The sequence below is a fragment of the Gordionus sp. m RMFG-2023 genome, chromosome 3 (genome assembly GCF_954871325.1).
Source record: "Gordionus sp. m RMFG-2023 chromosome 3, tfGorSpeb1-WG-v2, whole genome shotgun sequence".
Taxonomy (NCBI): Eukaryota; Metazoa; Nematomorpha; class Gordioida; order Chordodea; family Parachordodidae; genus Gordionus; species Gordionus sp. m RMFG-2023.
In genome coordinates, this window is record NC_088777.1 from 46,912,411 (window position 1) to 46,934,801 (window position 22,391).

Below are 22,391 nucleotides of genomic sequence, written 5' to 3' on the forward strand. Positions count from 1 at the left end.
AAATAGAGCAAGCCTAAAAGAAATTTAAATAAATTATATAAATATAAATGTTATGTTAAATAAAAAAAAAAATTTAAATAAAATGCCATTTAATCTTTTCCTATTTAGCGTAGTAATTAAATTTGCAATGATTAATCATTTCTTTTCGCTCTTTTTACTTTTCTTTTAACTTTTCTTTTTACTTTTCTTTTCTTTTTGTTTTAAGCAGAATAGACAAAAGAATTATATTTAAAAAATAATAATTTATATATTTCCTTCTCTTATTCTATGTAATAATCTTCCTCAGAAAATTTGTATATTCAGTTTACCTTTCATAAATATTCATTTCAAAGATAAAAAGGAATTAAACGGATAAGATATTAATTTTTTTTTCATCAACTCGGGTGACAAATTTAAATAAATTGTGTATTTATAATTAAAATTTAATATTAAAGAAAAAATTATTTTTATTCTTGTGAATCAAATCGTAGTAAATAAAAAATATTTTTTATTTTTATAATCAAATAAATATTATATATAAATTGAAAAAAAATATTTGTATTTAGTATTATAATTATAAGTAATCGCCAAACCTGATTGTAATTTAAATAAATATTAATATAATTTATTGTATCCGAAAAATTTAAATGAAGGTTTTCATTTTATTGGTTAGTAAATATTAAATAGGAAAGCAAGGATATTGATTTATAAAAATGCGTTATTTTTTAAAATATATTATGATTAGATCATTATATATTTATTAAAAATATTAAAGGTATCAAACTCCAAAGGAAAAATATTAGTTGGATTGTTAAAATTTACATCTCGAAGAATTATAACAAGCTTCTTAACTAGACCGAGTTCAACTCCTAGTACTGAAACCAAGACAATCATAAATATTGATACTATACCAACAATTGCAAAAACAGCTACTAATGAAACCGTTACGGACTCATCAACTGCTAAAGATAAAACAACCCCAAATATTCCAACATCCACATTTATAAACGATACCTCAATAACCGAATCTAGTACTGATACTACAGCAACTACACAAACAAATAAAATAACCATACCTAGTACCGATACAACCACTATTTCTCCTACTACGAATATCATCTCAATCACTAGTATTACTGATACAAAGAAACCTACACCTCTTACTGATACGTTTACAAATACAGCTACTACAGAAACCGTGGCAGACTTATCAACTATTGAAGCTAAAACAACCACCCCAAATATTGAAACTACAACATCCACATTTATAAACGATACCTTAAAAACTGATACTAGTACCGATACTACAGCTACTATAAAAACAAATAAAATAAGAATACATAGTACCGACACCACCACTATTTTACCTACTACAAATATAATCACTACTATTAATGATAAAAAGAAACCTACACCTCTTACTGATTCCTTTACAAATGCAGCTACTACAGAAACAGTTGCAGATTCATCAACTAATGAAGCTAAAACAACCACGCCAATTATTCAAACTAAAACATCCACATTTATAAACGAAACCTTAAAACCCGAAACTAGTGCAGATACTACAGCCACTATACCTACAAACAAAATAATAATACCTAGTACAGACACCACCACTATTTCATTTACTACCAATATAATCACTACTATTACTGATACAAAGAAACCTAAACCTCCTACTGATACCTATACAAATACAGCTATTACAGAAACCGTTGCATATTCATCAACTACTGAAGCTAAAATAACCATCCCTAATATTGAAACTAAAACATCCACATTTATAAACGAAACCTTAAAACCCGAAACTAGTGCAGACACTACAGCCACTATACCTACAAACAAAATAATAATACCTAGTACAGACACCACCACTATTTCATTTACTACCAATATAATCACTACTATTACTGATACAAAGAAACTTACACCTCTTACTGATTCCTTTACAAATGCAGCTATTACAGAAACCGTTGCAAATTCATCAACTATTGAAACTAAAACAACCACCCCAATTATAGAAACTACAACATCCACATTTATAAACGAAACCTTAAAACCCGAAACAAGTGCAGATACTACAGCCACTATACCTACAAACAAAATGACAATACCTAGTACAGACACCACCACTATTTCACCTACTACCAATATAATCAATACTATTACTGATACAAAGAAACTTACACCTCTTACTGATTCCTTTACAAATGCAGCTACTACAGAAACCGTTGCAGACTCATCAACTACTAAAGCTAAAATAAACATTTCTAATATTGAAACTACAACATCCACATTTATAAACGATACCTTAAAAACTGATACTAGTACCGATACTACAGCCACTATACCTACAAATAAAATAACAATACCTAGTACCGACACCACCACTATTTCACCTACTACCAATATAATCACTACTATTACTGATACAAAGAAACTTACACCTCTTACTGATTCCTTTACAAATGCAGCTATTACAGAAACCGTTGCAAATTCATCAACTATTGAAACTAAAACAACCACCCCAATTATAGAAACTACAACATCCACATTTATAAACGAAACCTTAAAACCCGAAACTAGTGCAGATACTACAGCCACTATACCTACAATCAAAATAACAATACCTAGTACAGACACCACCACTATTTTACCTACTACCAATATAATCACTACTATTACTGATAAAAAGAAACCTAAACCTCCTACTGATACCATTACATATACATCTACTACAGAAACCGTATCAGACTCATCAACTACTGAACCTAAAATAACCATCCCTAATATTGAAACTACAACATCCACATTTATAAACGATACCTTAATAACCGAATCTAGTACTGATACTACAGCCACTATACCTACAAATATAATAACAAGACCTAGTACCGACACCACCACTATTTCACCTACTACCAATATAATCACTACTATTACTGATACAAAGAAACTTACACCTCTTACTGATTCCTTTACAAATGCAGCTACTACTCCAGATTCATCAACTATTGAAGCTAAAACAACCACCTCAAATATTGAAACTGCAACATCCACATTTATAAACGATACATTAAAAACCGTAACTAGTACCGATACTACAGCCACTATACCTAATAAAATAACAATACCTAGTATCGACACCATCACTATTTCACCTACTACCAATATAATCACTACTATTACTGATACAAAGAAACCTTCACCTCTTACTGATACCATTACATATACAGCTAATACAGAAACCGTTGCAAATTCATCAACTATTGAAGCTAAAACAACCACCCCAATTATAGAAACTACAACATCCACATTTATAAACGAAACCTTAAAACCCGAAACTAGTGCAGATACTACAGCCACTATACCTACAAATATAATAACAATACCTAGTACCGACACCACCACTATTTCACTTACTACCAATATAATCAATACTATTACTGATACAAAGAAACCTACACCTCTTAATGATACCATTACATATACAGCTACTACAGAAACCGTTGCATACTCATCAACTACTGAAGCTAAAATAACCATCCCTAATATTGAAACTACAACATCCACATTTATAAACGATACATTAAAAACCGTAACTAGTACCGATACTACAGCCACTATACCTAATAAAATAACAATACCTAGTATCGACACCATCACTATTTCACCTACTACCAATATAATCACTACTATTACTGATACAAAGAAACCTTCACCTCTTACTGATACCATTACATATACAGCTAATACAGAAACCGTTGCAAATTCATCAACTATTGAAGCTAAAACAACCACCCCAATTATAGAAACTACAACATCCACATTTATAAACGAAACCTTAAAACCCGAAACTAGTGCAGATACTACAGCCACTATACCTACAAATATAATAACAATACCTAGTACCGACACCACCACTATTTCACCTACTACCAATATAATCAATACTATTACTGATACAAAGAAACCTACACCTCTTAATGATACCATTACATATACAGCTACTACAGAAACCGTTGCATACTCATCAACTACTGAAGCTAAAATAACCATCCCTAATATTGAAACTACAACATCCACATTTATAAACGATACATTAAAAACCGTAACTAGTACCGATACTACAGCCACTATACCTCCAAATAAAATAACAATACCTAGTATCGACACCATCACTATTTCACCTACTACCAATATAATCACTATTATTACTGATACAAAGAAACCTACACCTCTTACTAATACCATTACATATACAGCTACTACAGAAACCGTTGCAGATTCATCAACTATTGAAACTAAAACAACCACCCTAATTATTGAAACTTTAACATCCACATTTATAAACGAAACCTTAAAACCCGAAACTAGTGCAGATACTACAGCCACTATACCTACAATCAAAATAACAATACCTAGTACAGACACCACCACTATTTCACCTACTACCAATATAATCACTACTATTACTGATACAAAGAAACTTACACCTCTTACTGATTCCTTTACAAATGCAGCTATTACAGAAACCGTTGCAAATTCATCAACTATTGAAGCTAAAACAACCACCCCAATTATAGAAACTACAACATCCACATTTATAAACGAAACCTTAAAACCCGAAACTAGTGCAGATACTACAGGCACTATACCTACAATCAAAATAACAATACCTAGTACAGACACCACCACTATTTCACCTACTACCAATATAATCAATACTATTACTGATACAAAGAAACCTACACCTCTTAATGATACCATTACATATACAGCTACTACAGAAACCGTTGCAGACTCATCAACTACTGAAGCTAAAATAACCATCCCTAATATTGAAACTACAACATCCACATTTATAAACGATACCTTAATAACCGAATCTAGTACTGATACTATAGCAACTATACCTACAAATAAAATAACCATACCTAGTACCGATACCACCACTATTTCCCCTACTACGAATATCATCGCAATCACTACTATTAATGATACAAATAAACCTACCTCTCGTACTGATACCATTACAAACACAGCTACAACAAAAACCATTGCAGATTCATCAACTACTAAAGCTAAAATAACCATCCCTAATATTGAAATTACAACATCTACATTTATAAACGATACCTCAATAACCAAATCTAGTACTGATACTACAGCAACTACCCCTACAAATAAAATAACCAAACTTAGTACCTATACCACCACTATTTCCCCTACTACGAATATCATCTCAATCACTAGTATTACTGATACAAAGAAGCCTACACCTCTTACTGATACGTTTACAAATACAGCTACTACAGAAACCGTGGCAGACTTATCAACTACTGAAGCTAAAATAACCATTCCTAATATTGAAACGACAACATCCACATTTATAAACGATACCTTACTAACCGATACTACAGCAACTACACCTACAAATAAAATAACCATACCTATTACCGATACCACCATTATTTCCCCTACTACGAATATCATCTCAATCACTACTATTATTGATACAATTAAACCTACAACTCTTACTGATTCCATTACAAATACAGCTATTACAGAAACCGTTGCAGATTCATCAACTAGTGAAGATAATACAACCATCTCTAATTTAACAGCCGCACGAACTTTTGTTGTGCCAACTATCACAACTATAATGAATATAACAACAGCAGCACTTATTACTGATATCGCACCAACTACACTAAATCATCAAACCCTAACAACCACAGCTACAACTATAGCAACAATACCTAGTATGGATGCCACTTCAACACTTCTTGTTACTCCTTTAAATATAAAACGACTGCAAGGTTGCTTAATAAAGCAAGGCAAACTGAGGGAACAATCACAATCCTCATTACCCAAAAAAATTGAATTTTATATGCGTAATAATATTTGTATAATAGTGCATATAACATTGATATAGCAAATTAATGTTATTTTTTCCCATAGTATAGGTAACCGCAGGGGCGCCACTAGCCTTTAAAATCCCAGGGGGCTCAAAAAAACTTTCGAATTGTTTCAAAAAAAATTTTTAGAAAAAGGTTTAAAATTTTCCATAGGCATTTCAAATTTTTTAGGGGATTCAAGTACCACTACACGCCCTCTCCCCTCTAGTGACGCTACTGGCTAACCTTAGTTAGTAAACCTATATTATATTTAGTAATTAACAATCAAAAATTGAAATCATTTTATTCTTGTTTTTATCCCCAACGTTTCCAAACGCTGATTTACTTTTCATTGGTTACAATGTAATAAATGAAACTCTCCTAAATATTTTGTTAGTCAGTTATATCTCAATAAATTATAGCTTATAATCAGTTTTGAATATAACCCGTTAAAAACATGATGAATTTAAACTTAACATTTTACTTCAATAATGTTATATTTTATTTACGGGAGAAAAGGTATAAATGGATCTATTCTTTTGGAAATTAGAAAATATTTAATTAATACCACTTGCAACTTGGATATAGTTGTGGCTATTCTAGAAAATTCGATAATAGGTTTAAAAAAATATAGTTTTGATCTATCTTTTTTTCATTGCTTTTCTTTTTTAATTTAGTTATATATATAACTAGAAATATAGAATATATTTTACAAAATTATTTCTTTTAATAGATTTAACATGTAGGATAATTTTTTATATATTTATTTTTTAATGGATTCAAATTTTGGTCAAATATTTGTTAGATGTCAATTAAGGCCATTATAAAATAAAATTTTAAAAGTCAACATTTTTATTCTAATAACATTATATATATATTTGAAAATAAACTAAATATAGTTACGATAATTATTTATTTATATAATAAGTTTTAATAGCCAAAATAGTAAAATATATTTTATTATTTATAGATATTGTAACAAACCGAAGTTATCGAGCCAACAATTTAGAACTTGGGGTAGAGAAATACATTCGGTCAAATGGATTGACAATCGGTATAACACGAATTATCAAGTTTAAGAGATATTTTATATACAAGTTCGCTATTAGAAATGGTCCAGGAGGTCCAGCTACTCCTATAAAACTTAAGGTAACAATTATTTAAATAATAATCTGGTAAAGACCAGGTTTTTTTCTGCTCACTATTTTTCCGATTTGCAGTTTAAAAAAAATAGGACTTAGATTTAAACTATTAAATACAATTATAAAATCCTCGGAATTCGGTTTCTAATAGTGATAGAATTTTTAGAATTAATCCCATATCCGGAATGAGGCGACATTAAATCAGTGGCGAATTATTTCTATACAAACAAGAAACTCTGGACTAAATCTCTCATAAAGATGAAAAAATATTTATTTTATCTTTGGTTATTTTTTTTTTCACTTTTAAAAAGTATTTTATTAAAATAACATAAACAAAATTTTAAAAAAAACAAAAGTAATATATTTTTTCAAAAAATACATTTGGAGGGGGGGGGTGCAAAAAAGGCCTTCATTGAGATCCGAGGAAACTAAGATAGTTGCCTCGAAACACGGCGATGATTGTAATATTTTAATAGCAGACCCATGATCACTATTAATTTGAAATTTCTTTTACCTATGATCTTTAAAGAATGATAGCTTATGGGTATTGGTAGAAATAATTAAAATAAAATAAAAAATTTCTTTCTTTCTTTCTTTCTTTCTTTCTTTCTTTCTTTCTTTCTTTCTTTCTTTCTTTCTTTCTTGGTTTTACCAATGTCTCTTGATAGTGGAACTTACAATTTTAGTAAACTATATGGTAAGAAATATTTATAAAATACACTTTTCGAGCTAATTTAATTTATTTAGCTCTTGGTTAAAAAAAATTGGCATTTGTTTTGGTTATCCCAGTTACCATATGCCCCGATATCCCATATATAATTTATTTTACTCTCTAAATTTTCTTTATTATTTTAATTTGCTGGTAATAATGCCATAGAAGTAGGCCCAAGGTCTTTTGATCAAAGTTAAAAAATAATCGAATTGTCTATTCTATATTTAATATAATACGATAATTTGAATATTCTATGAGATTAGTAGGCTAAACAAAATATGATCTTACTTTTTATTTTACTTCACCTTCTAAATCTTTTATATTTTTTAGTTAAAAGAGTGGAGCTGGGTCCTAAATATATAAAAATAAAAAAATTTGGTCCATGTATCATTTTTCATGGCTCTAATTGAGAATTATATTTTAATAAAATTTAAAGGATATTTTAATTTTTTTTAATACCCTATTTTCTATATAATTGCTTAAAATCTTCCCCAAAACTTTAATTTAATTAAGTAAGTTTCTATAAAGATATCATCTCATCAAAGTAGCCATTATGATTGGCCCAAATATTATTATATGTTTTTACATTACCCCCTTTCTAGTTCCACATAAATTAATAGTTTTTATAATAAAAATATTTATTTTATTCTCTTAATAATATTAATAAATTTCGATCCAATAAATTGTTGATACTAATTTTTAAATAGTTAAACTTTTTCAAAAGGAGGTATATCATTAAATTATTTTTCTGGCATCTCCTTCCTTTATGCTCTGGCAGAATTTCCTTCTAAAAATTTACGTATTTTTAATTTTTAGAAGGAAATTTAACATACCCCACAACGAGAGGGGTGTGTTAATACTCTTTTAAGATACTATTTCATCTTCTGACAATGATTTCTTTCATAGTTTTTTCTTATCAATTTTTCACATATATTCTCAATTAAAACAAGGATATCTTATTTATATTGATTATCTATCTAAAACCCATATTTTTTGTGAATTTTATTGAATGACAGATGCTCGCTATTCTTTTTAAGAAAATAAGATATGGTTGCTTGACTCGATAAGATACTGATAAATTTATTTTGCTCTTTTTGAAAATTTACAATGATTTTGAATGAAACACAACTACTGAGATTATTAAATCTGGTTCGAACATTTTAGCCTAATTTTATTCAATCAAGATAACGCTTCATTCTTTTTTCTAGTGGCATTTTTGGCTTTAATTGAGTAGAATATAATAATATGATAATAATACATATAGAATCTAAAATTTAACCCTTTAAATGATATAACCCATTTTAATGAATTATTTCAATTAGTTTTTTATACATATACGTCTGTAAATTATAACGAGATACGGAATCTCTCATTGGAAATTTATTTATTTTGGGAATCTTCTAGAAACCATAAGTATCAGGCGCCTCATTAGCCTTTATAATTCCAGGGCGCTCAACTAAAAAATAATTATACTTTTTAAATTGAAATTTGCAAACTCTCAACTAATATTTAAATTTCATATTTTGTCATTTATTATGCATACATATTAATATTAGCATATAAATAATATCAATTTTTTAAACAAGTCCACTTTATTAATTCACATTTTTATACAAAATTAATTTAAATTATAATTAATGTTATTACATAATAAATTTAAAAATATATCTTCAAGTGTTCATTTTGAGTCAAAGTTCATCGGCTACTATAATCTCATATTCAAATCATTTTTAATTGTTCATTTTGAGTCACGGTTCATCACCTACCATAATCCCAAAGGTCTTCTAGCATTCAATTATCTCCCAACGAATCAGGGGTTATGGTTATTTTTTTATTATAAAGGACGGACAATTTCGTAAAAATATCAAATAAGGGACTTGTTTTATCCTCATGTACAAATAATAAAGCAGGGGTTTGATGTAACATAAATATATCAAGTTAGGAGTGGTTTGATATAACATCATAAAAATACTGAATCCCGGGAAATACAATTTTACTAAAAATGAATAAAAAATTTTATTATCCAATGTTTATTCTTTATAAATTAAATGGTATAAAGTAATCATAATGAAGATTTACTATATATTATATGTATAGTGTTAAAAAATATTAGATATTTATTAGAGTTTGTAACCAAAACTAAAAAATGTTCCCATTTTGTCGTGAATATTTTTCAATAAGAATTTTACTTAACTATGCTAAAAAAAATTAAATAGAGTTTCAGATTCTTATACTTTACAAATTTTAATTGTTCTAATAACATATAATTTATTAAATTAATGTAAAATAAATCCAAAATATAAACATATAATTTAACCGTCTATAATAAATTACTCCATTTAATAAAAAAAAAATATAAAAAATATTAATATGTATGTTATAGAATAAAGTTAATATCTAATTTGAAAGGGTACTGGTAAGGTTAAGTTATCTATTAATTGTGTTAAAAAGTACGATTTTTCTCCATTTTTAAAAACGACCGGATTAAGATTTTAGGCAAAATAATATTAATAAGTTAGCCTCAGGGTTAAGCAAATAGATGTCTAAGGCTGCCAGCTATGAGTAAAATCTTTTCAGGTTTACATAATATTATTTTGGTTATAATCCCAAATCAGGTTTTTTAACAATACTAGTATTTACAGGTTCTAAAGAATGTTTTGGTTCTTAAATTTCCCCCCAATTACTAGGGTTTGGCTATATTTTAAAACCATAGTAATCTATTTTAATTTAATTAAAAATTTATTCGTAAATAGGAAAATATTAATATTAGCTCATAAGAGTTGAAAGGTTCTGATATAATGTTTAGATGTGTTATAAAAACATAATTTAAATAATATTAAAGGTAACAAACTCCCGAGGAAAGAAAATTCTTGGATTGATTAAATTTACATCTCGTGCCCTTGTAGGAGAATTTTTAAATATAAATAATACGCCTAGTAATATGAAGAATCTTAATAATACAACAATTATGCCTGATTCTGTAAACAAACCTACTAAAAATATCATAATAACTACTGAACCAATTATAGTAACAAGAGTCTTTAGTAATATTTCGAAAAACACTTCCTCAGAAACCAAATATACGAATGAAATCGCAAATATCACATCTACTACATCTACTATTACAATTGAAGCAACCATATTTAATACTGTTTTGTTAAATAACTCTGATACAAAGACGTCCTCTTTAAATACAGCTACCACAACAGACACACAAACTAATAATACAGCAATCATGTATACAACTAATATAACCGTACCTAAACTTACTACTGATACAACAGCAACCTCATTTGATATTCAAACTACTACATCCTCATCTACTACTGACACTAAAACCACACCCACAATCAAATCAACCATATTTAGTACGGATACGCCCATTATTTTACCGACTATAAATATCAACGCATTTACTAGTATTACTGACGCAAGAGAAACTACACCTATTACTGCCATCACAAACATACCTACTACTGAAACTGTAGCTCACACATCAAATACTGAGGCCTCAACAACCACTCCTACTATTAATACAAAATCTACATTTATAAACAATACCATAACAACTGAACCTAATACTGTTACTACTCAAACTACACCTAATATTAAAACTAAATCATCCACCACATCTAATGATGATACTAACACCACAGCTATTACTTCTACTGATATAACAACAGCTCTAATAAATACTGAAATAACATCAATCATAAATATTACAGATATATCAACACATATAACTGATCCTTTGAAAATCACATATACTACAATATCCACACCTACTACTGAAACAACAAAAAATATACTTTCTGATGCAACAGCCATTCTAACTACTGATATCAGGATAAATACTCCAACTACCGATACTTTAACAACCATATTTTTAAATGATACGAGACCAGTTGTATTTACTACTGATATAACAGGAACCATACCTAACATTGATACCACAACTACTACACCTAATATTGATAATGTAACATCTATACCAATTACCGATGCCATAATCGCCTCACCAACTATTGATACATCAATCACATCTATAACTGATATAACCAGATCACTAACTACTGATACCACAGCATCCTCAATTGATATTCAAACCACACAATCCCAATATACTACTGATGCAATCACATCTACAAATATAACAACCATACCTAATACGGATGCCACCACAATTAATTCTACTATCAACATCATTGCTATTACTACTGCTATTGATGCAAATGAAACTAAACCCCTTACTAATACTATTGCACACACACCTACTAAAGATGCCGTGGCAGACACATCATCTACTGTAATAACCAAAACCATCCCTAATATTGAAACTTCAACATCCACATTTATAAACGATACAACAACCGAACTTAATACTCTTAATACAGCAACTACACCTAATATTAAAACTACAACATCTACCACATCTACTGCTGATACTAACATAACCCCAGCTATCATTGTTGCTGAGATAACAACAGTTCTACTGACTACTGAAATCACGACAATCATAAATACCACTGTTACTACACCTACAGATATTTCAAGGCATAAGACTGATACTATTAATATCACAGATACTATTAAAACTAATATATCCTTACCTACTAGTGAAACAACAATAAACCCATTTTCTGATATACCGGCAATACAAACTACTGATACCACTATAAATACGCCAACTGATACCTTAACAACCATAGTTGCTAACAATACAAGGCCAATTGTATTTACTACTGATATAACAGCAACAATACCTGGTATTGATACCACAACACCTAATACTGAAAATATAACATCTATACTAATTACCGATATCACAATCGCCACCCCAACTATTGGTACAGCAATCACCCCTGTAACTAATATGACCGCACCCAGACTTATTACTAATACCACAGCAACCTTATTTGATATTCAAACCACAACATACACATCTACTACTATTGGCGCAACAACTACACCCCCAACTAAAATAAGCATATCTATTACGGATACCACGATAGCACCACTAGTTCATACATCAGCTAAAAAACTATTGCAAGGTTGCTTAATAAGACAAGGCAATCTAAAAGAACAAGCACAATCCTTATTGCCCAAAAAATATGGATTTAATATGCGTAATAAATCTTGTGAATATTGCATATAATATCGATACAATAAATTATGTTATTTCATTTCATAAACTAGTCATCATATACATATATTTAAATGCTTTTAGTTATTCATTAAAAATTTTAAATTGAAGTAAAAATTATTTGTTTTTTAAAGCCCCCTCCTCCTTACACCTTGAAAGGTTATTTTTTTGAAAGAAATTAAAATGCAACACTTCTAATTTTTTTACATGCAGTTATATAATAATAATATAATTAATGCTTAATAAAAGTATCAATCAGTTCTGAGTTTAACCTATTAAAAATATTTTGAATTTAAACGTTATAATTTACTTCACATTTATTTATTTATTATTTTACGGGAAAAAAAAGGTATAAATGGATCTACTATTTTCCAGTTTAGAAAATATTTAATTAATACTACTTGCAACTTAGATATAATTGTGGCAATTCCTCCAAACACGCTAGAAGGTTAAAAAAAACAAAAAAAAATGATGTTTTTAATATATTATTCTTTTCATTTCTTTTCTCTTTGTTTCATTTCTTTTCATTTTTTTCTTTTCATCCCTCTTTTAATTAAATTATTAATCAAGATCTTAAGAGTTATCTGGGCTGAAATATTTATTTTGATCATAAATTAATTATTGCCTTGTCTCTGTTGCTGCATTATAGATTTTTTTTAACGATAAATTTAGAAATATAGAATTTTTTTAAATAAACTATTTCTTTAAATTGATTTAGAATATAGAATAGTTTCTAATTTATTATCCTTTTGGTAGATTCAAATTTTAATTAAAAATTTATTAGTAACTAATTTAAGGCCATTGTAAAAATAGTTTCTAAAAGTAAGCGTTTTTATACTAATATCATATATATTAGGAAAACCTATATAGTAATTAGTGTTTTAGTCATGATAACTATGATAAATTATATAATAAGTTATTATCAACCAATATATATATTTAGTTATTGTATCAAACCGAAGTTATCGAGCCAGCAATTCACCATTTGGGGTAGAGAGATACATTCGCTCAAAAGGCTTGATAATCGGTGTAACAAGAATTATCAAGTTTAGGCGATATATCTTTTACAAATTTGCTATTAGAAATGGTCGAGGAGGGCCTGCCACTCCGATAAAACTTAAAGTAACAATTATTCACATAATATGCTAGGGAAGACCACTTTCTTTTGATCAGTATATTTTTGTAATATAAAAATAAATATAGGACATAGATTAAAATTTTAAATAAGATAATCTCATCATCCAACTATAAAATAAAAAACCTCAGAGCTCGATCTCTCATATTGATGCGACAATTTTTTTCATATATAAACAATATACTCTGGGTAAGGTGGATACGTATGAAGTGAAATATTTCTAGATAAACTAGAAATTTCTTACAACTAATTTTATTTTGTATTATAATCAGTAGAGGATATCACATAAAAATGTTGAAGGTTTTTAATTTCTACAAAAATAAACTTTCTTACCAAATTTGATTAAATTAACTCATATAAAAATGATTTTTATTAACCCGGTTGCAGATTCTAAAAAACATTTTTTATTTTTAAATATTAAAAATAAAACGATAATTTGGATATTCTATTGAAATCAGGCTATATAAAGTAACATTAGTTATTTTTATTTTTAATTCACTTTTTATATTTTTAAATTAAAATCGCAGAGTTTGGGCCCAAAGATAAAAAAAAATAACTAGTGCCTGCCATTATATTTGCTCTAATTGGGAATTATACATGAATTTTTAATAATTGCTTATTAAATTATTTATAATACTCTATGCTTTATAAGTTTAATGTCTAATATGTTCACCAAAAACTCTAATTCAGAAAGAAAAAATTTGAAGAGCCCTCACAAAATTTTTAATTTTTTTATACCATTACTTCAAAGTAATCAATTGATTGGCCCCAATTATATCTTATGTTTTGTTATCACCTATATTCTTATTCCCCATGAAGTGATTATAAAAAAAATATTTATTTTATTATTAAAATAAGATTAATATATTTCAATCCGGACCCCCTTAAATGTTGATAAAATCTTACGAGATACTTCATATTTGTTGCATAGTTTTTTTTGTCTTTTTCAACCAAAACTATGCTTTCTCTCTATTAATACTCTCTTATTAATTTCATATATATTCTCAATTGAAATAAGGATATCGTATTTCTATTGATTGTGGATCTTATTCCCATTTTTATAGAGTTTATTGAATAACAGAGGCTCATCTTGCTCAAACAAATTTTCTCTTTAAGAAAATTATAGTTAGCTGCTTGGCTGGATAAGATATTAAGAGAGAATTTTTTCCCATTTTTGAAGATTTATAATGATATTGATAAAACACAAATCCCCAGATTATTATTGATGGGAATTTTACGTCTCATTTTTTCAACAATATCAGATTGTTAAAGTTGCTATAATCTATCTTAAAAGATTTTACCATTAGATATCACTCTGATTTTAGGGAATTTTAACTCTGGGAGTTTCCTATACCGTTACGATAATATAACGAAAAATTATTATAAATATTCTACTACTATTCCTTTTTTAACACATTAATTAATATCGAAAAATAATGAAAGTTTTAAATATTCATAGGAAAATTATTAAACAGAGAATTTCTTTAAATTGCATGCTTGCACAATTATAATCTAAATTGTGGTTTATACGCTTTATCCCTCGACGCTTAACAATAAACTTTTTATAATCTAGAAATGAACAAATTATAATTTCTGCTCAAAACTCCTCCAAATCATTCACGTACAAAGAGGACTGTAGGGTAGGGGGCAACCAAACCCCCTCACCCCCAGCCATATTTTTTAAAACATTACTGATTCCTATCTCTTATACATATTTATTTTAATTTATATTTATTTATCTCAATCACAGCAGAATTAAATATGCTACTAATTTATTCAAAGAATTATTTCAAATTTTCCTTGCATTATTATTTACCATTTTAAAATTTTCCATCAAATCATTTAAAGCCATATCACTACAAAAATTAAGTAAAATATTTCAAAAAAAAATTATATTTAACCATGAAAATAGCTGAAAGTATTATATTGGAACCTAAGGAAAGTAGGGCAAATGTAAATCACAAATTTTATAATTATTTATTACTTAAAAGCACTATGAATTTAATATTTTTGTTTAATATTAAATAGGGTCAGTCGAAGAATATATCAAATGAATATGATTAATCATGCTGCACTTACAGATCTGCAAATATTTATACCGGAGAATCCTTCCGAGTCTAATTCAATCTTGATAGAAAAAAATTAGATATATGACAATTTTTTTGTGCGGATGTTAAAGTATGCTTTTATGCATTACTAGCTGAGCAAGCTCTAGTATTAAAGTTTTAATATATTTTATATTTTTCCAAAAAATACTATAGATACTCGAATTCAAACACATTTTACACTATTTTCCTAATCATAAAAATTATTGTATATTCTGGCAACTCTACCCATAAGTCCATCAATGAAAGAACATTTTCTTCTTTAATAGGAATAAAAACATAGATGAAAAGTAATGTTGTTAAATTCATCTATTTGAGCCGATTTTTATAAATAGCTAACTAAATATTTTAGCCAGAAAAATATCGACTAAGCTTCGAGAGTCTCTAATGTCCCTTAGTGTCATACATAATCAAAATCTTCAGGCTTGCGTAATATATTTTTGGATAAATATTGAGTTAGCCTTTTAAAAAGCGGTTCACATCGAGCCGTTTAACAACACTACTGAGAAATACTTTTTCTGAAAATAGATTGAATTGGTATTTGAACTTCATAATATACATAGGGAGTTGATACCAAGCACTGATGAAAGCATTGAAAAATTAGCTCAATCTAATAGAAGATTGAAATATACATTATGCATATTAATTTTATTTTTCCCATTTTTTAATACACCATATTTTTTCCATCAATACTTGTTAGTTTATAAACATTCAATAATTTTTAAGAATATTTTTAAGCATTAATCAATATTCCCAACATTTTTTTTATCATTTAAATTTATATATAAAATTAAATGCGTATAAAATCTTTATCTTTTTGACCAAGATTACATACATTTAATATTTTATCAATAACTTATTTAAATTTGTATATTACAAATTGTCAGTATTTTATCGTCACTAGTCCGTATTTCTGAAATTTAAGATATTCTTAAATTACACCTTCAATAATTCCAAAAAAAAATATTATAATATAACCTCCCTCATAGCCTATTCGTGTGTACGCTCCTGTTTCCAATCACTTACAATCTTGACGCTGTTATCTGCTATTGGTTCACCCCATAGGATGAAAGCGACACAATCTTATATAAAAATATATTATTTTTACATGCAACATAATAAAATAATGATTAAAAATATTAAAGGTGTCAAACTCCCGAGGAAAGAAATTTATTGGATCGATAACATTTACATCTCGTCGGCTTATGGCAGGCGTTTTAACTACAAAGACCACATCTAGAATTAATCCTAATACTAAAACAATCATGACTACTACTGTAGCCCCAATGACTATGACTTACAAAAGTACTGCACCAATTATGAGTACTAGAGACTTTATTGATATTTCGCGAATCCCCTCGACAACTATATGAACTACTCCCACAGGCCGTTTGAGCCCACTTGGTCGGCCTGCTAAAGTCGAATAATTTGAAATAAATAGAAATAATTATTTTATAAAATAGATAAAAATATTGATTACACTATTTTTTTTTCAGCAATTTATATTATTTAGAATTGTTACCTACAAATATATAATATTTTTAACAGAATTGTAATCGAATCAAAAACAATTATTAATCATGTAATATAATTATATAACTGTAAAAATATTAATATAATATATCATATTTGTTTAGAAATTTATATTTTTATTTATTCTTTGGAATTTTTTTTTAAAATTATTTTGTATTCTAATTATTTTTTTTCTTTTATTATCTAAGTCCTGAATTTGAGATTATATAATCTTAATATTTGTTTATAATCAAATCTTAAGTGATTATATTTATTTGTGAGCATCATTTTTATAATTATAAATAAAAACATTTTAATGGGATCTTACAGATATAATAAGTGTAACATTTTTGGTATTTTAAGTAGACTGAATATGTCCATAGAACATAATGTTTCGGCCAACAAATGTAGTGGTTGAGAGAATTTAGGGCATAAAATAAATCGTATAAATAAACTACTAATACTTTATTAATTAATATAAATACTAATTTCATAATCATAATTAACATAAGAAATTAAAATAAGAAATATAAAAAAATTAAAGATTAAAAAAATTAAGTTCGTAAAATCATAATTTAATCATCCTGTTTCGCATAATAATTTTTCCATTATAAATCCTTTTTCTTTAATCAACATTTGCATAGTCTCAATTTGTATCGAAATTTAATTCTTTTTTCTTGAGTAGATTTGAATATTTTTCGGCTTCGTGATTTTGTTTAACAATAATTTGCCTGTCTGGCGTTTTTCTTAATCTAGTAAATTTGCATGTTACCACAATTACAACACCCTTCCACTTAGATTAGTCCCACCATTCTGCGAATGATCTCCTTTCTTCCGATTTTGACTTTACTGATCTTGTTTCTCCACCGAATCTATTCGTCTTAATCTCTAATGTCTTCTAGTTTCTAACGACGGTCTATTGTCTAATATTCTTCACTTCTAAGGACTGTTTGTATCCGATTACAATCTGAAATTCTTGATTCCTTCTGTTTCTTATCAACCCCTTGTAAACGATTATCTCTTGATCTCTATAGGCCATTGCCGAACTCGATACTTCTGTTATCATGATTCCCGATACATTCTTCTAGCTCTTTTAATTATATTTCGTTTTAATCCCAAATTATCCTAGTCTTTGCTTGTTTCTAACGGTTTCTGGTAACTAACGGTAAACGACTGACGATAATTTGTCTTCGAGTAACGATTGTTTCCACGACTTCTTGTTTCTGAGATAATAGATTTTTTATCCTATACTAAAGTTTTGATAAGCAATTGGCGATAATTTGTCAACGATTCACGATAGCATCCTGGTCTTGACTACTTGTTCTACTTAGTCGCTTGTCAAGATATCCACGTTGCCTTAAGATCTCTTATACGATAATGATTTCTTGTATCTTTTGATCCAAAATAAAAATCCGATCTCTAATTGAGCTCGATTACGGCATAAATTTTCTAATGACGAAAAGCCGTTTCTCTTTATGAAGATTTTTTGGTTAATCAACAACCTGATATTTTGCTAAATATTATCAACTTAAATAACAGTTAAACATATATTTTTAATAAAAATTTATAACGAATTTCTTTTAGCTACATCGATCACTTGTACGTATAACGATCTCTTGTGACGCATTCTTTTTAGCTAAACGACTAATTTTATTCTTTTCCGAAATACGACCATTAATATTGATACCATTGTTTTATTGCTCTCATTCTTTGTCTTAGTGTCGATAGTCTTTTCATACATCCCCTTCCCCCTTTATTTAGAATCTCTTTTCAGAGTTAATTAGACTGAATTGTTGTAATGGCCCTGTCTCCTCCGCTCTCCAACACCAATGTAACATTTTAGTATGTTATGGAGACTGAATATGTCCATAGAACATAATGTTTCGGCCAACAAATATGTTAAAGTAAGATTTAAGTAAAAATTTATCATAGAAAATTGACAATTTAATTTAATTTTTATACTTTTTAAATTTTTTTGAAGTAAATGGGCAAAACGATATATTGTAAACAACATGTTAAAAGATTTAAGTGAAGATGAACCATAGACTAACAACATTTATTATAATCTTTATTCAAAAACTTTTTCGATTTTCTTTAAAACATATGGGTAAAAATATATATTTTAAACATGTTAAATTATGAGATTTCAGTGAAGATACACCATTGAAATGTAGCAAATTCGTTATTTTTAACTTTTTCTATTGAAGATAATGGATAAAAATATATGTTGCAAACATGTAAAATTACAATTTCCGTGAAAATTAACAATGGAAAATGATAATTTTTATATATCTTAGAATTTGTATTTTTTGGAAGATAATTTAAACTAAAATATTTCAGTGAAAATATACGACTGAAGAGTGACAATGATCATATTTGTTATTTTTTAACTTTTTTTAAATTTCTTTATATTACAATATTGGCTTCAAATAAATTTTAAGTATTATTTTATTTATGTTATTACGCCTTTCTAGTTGCTCCTTGTTAACAGGTATCTGTTAAAAAAACTTTCAGTACACTAGGCTTAATTGTAGCCAAATTACGAATTAAATTTGGCAAATATACTTTAGATAGGATGATATTTTAATCATCAAACTTAATAATTGTCATAGATCGATATTTCGGCATTGTTTTTGAATTATATCAGTCTGTGAACCAGAACCCAAACCCTGAACCAGAAACCTTCTATCCCTCAATATTTTTACTAAACTTAAACGTACCTTTTTTTTTAAATTTAGTTTTCAGGGTTCAATTTAAAATATATTTTTAAAGTAACATATATAAAAACTATATTAAAATTAAATATAAAAAAGTTAAATAAATTATTTAAAACATCATAATTTTTTAATTTTCAATATAAAAACATTCTTTGGTGAAAATTATTTTGCGCTGAATCCTTTTTATTATATTTTATCGAATACTCTGTTTATGTAAAAATTTCAAAATTGTACTAGTATATTTAGTAAATATTTTTTAAATAATTCTGTTTGTTGGATCATTAAATTAAAAGTAAGACCAAAGAAAAGTACATAATCACAAGGTAAAATAGCTTTATTAATTGCAAGTTGAAATGCACTGTTAAAAGTTAGGCATAATAAAATAGATATTTTAATTTTTAACATCTCGATTTTGGAAGATATCATGATAATTCGCCTATATTCTAATTATAATGATAAATTATTTTTATGGTAAGGCCTAAATTTAGTAAAATGAAGTTTATAAAAATAAACTGATGTTTCTGTTATTGTTACTAAATTTTACTTTCTGTACCACGAACCTTTAACCCACCTGAACCCGAACCAGGTTCAGAGATATTTCACTGAACCAAAACCCCTTTTTTGGAAAGAAGGTTCACACAATCCTGATTTATGTAACATTTCGAATTTGACTTAATAATTGCTAATATGATCTTATTGAATAAATATAAATTATTTTAATTAAATTGTTTCAAATGAAAAGTTTAATGATTTTAAAATTCCATGAAGTACCAAATTAGATTGTATAATATGTAAGAGGAGAAAAACTAGGATTGCCAGGTCTCCCCCTCTCATTAGCGGTAAACTCCTGCAATTTTTAGTAGAAACCCACAATTAAAAATTATTCCATATTAAAATTTTTAGCATTTTATCGTTTTTTATTTATAAATAATTATTAATTAAAAATAATTTTGAGAAACAGTATTTGATTATTTTATAAATGAATTAAACAAAAATTAATCAATAAACATGTCTAGTTTGTTTTATTAAAAGAATAAATTATATTCGGCAGTCAAATACAGAAATTTTAAAAACTTCATAATATTTTATATCCAATAACACAACGAACACAAAAAGTACGCCCTGAATTTTCGTTATTATGGGGTTAACGTGGAAAACACAATTGTTTAGCGGAAGACATCTACTACTATAATCTTGATATTTTATCTGGTCCATGATTTGCTTGAATCTTTTAATAAAAAAGAATAAAATAATTTGGATAAAATATTATAAACGATAATGACTTTATTAGGCAGGATAAATAAGTGGAGGAGGCAAAAATGGCATTTTAAAAATATTATATTTTGAAGAAAACGATGTTTAATTTTATAGAATCGAATATTGAAATGAAGTCCTGGACAAAAAGACCCGAAAGATGTACACCGGACAAATAGATACTGAATATGAATACTCATGGGGCAAAAATATTCTAGATAAAAATATCCCAATTCTAGAAGAAAAAATTAAATATACTTTGAAAAATTGATTATTTTAAAAATGTTACCCTTTTTAACCATTTAACTTTTTTTCTTTAGAAAATTGATGCATTTATGTCCAGTTTTGCCCTTATGAAGTTTAATTCAGGCTCTCCGCAATTCATTTTCTTTAATGTTAATATTGTTAAAATGCGAGGTTAAGGTGAGAAATCGATTAAAAATAGGCGAAAACTGCTAGAAAAAAAAGAGTAACTACTCATCAATTCAACAAGAGAGAGAATATTTTATGTATTCGATATAAAAAAAATTTAGACACGAACCCCAATTTTTATTTTAAGCCCGAGCCTGTCTCAAATTTTTAACTATAAATTAAACTTATTTTTATCAAGATAAATGAAATAAAAATCACAATTTTTTTTTTGTCCTTATATATATTCTAATTTTATTTTATTTTTTTAAATATTTTCCTGATTTTTAAGAGATGTGATTTATTAGAATAATTTTGCATTTTTTTTATAATTTTTACATATTTTTACAATGTTTTTTCTGTTTAATGTTATATAGTTTATTA

General features: G+C 27.5%; 1 protein-coding gene across 1 annotated transcript; it reads left to right on the plus strand.

The window, feature by feature from the left end:
- The first annotated feature begins 626 nt into the window (after positions 1–626).
- On the plus strand, positions 627–12,888 carry LOC135927056 (mucin-3A-like). Its single transcript, XM_065462993.1, has 5 exons — positions 627–632; positions 755–5,876; positions 6,399–6,497; positions 6,850–7,028; positions 10,576–12,888. The coding sequence occupies exons 1-5, from the start codon at positions 627–629 to the stop codon at positions 12,886–12,888; spliced, it is 7,719 nt and encodes a 2,572-aa protein (XP_065319065.1).
- The last annotated feature ends 9,503 nt before the right edge of the window (positions 12,889–22,391 follow it).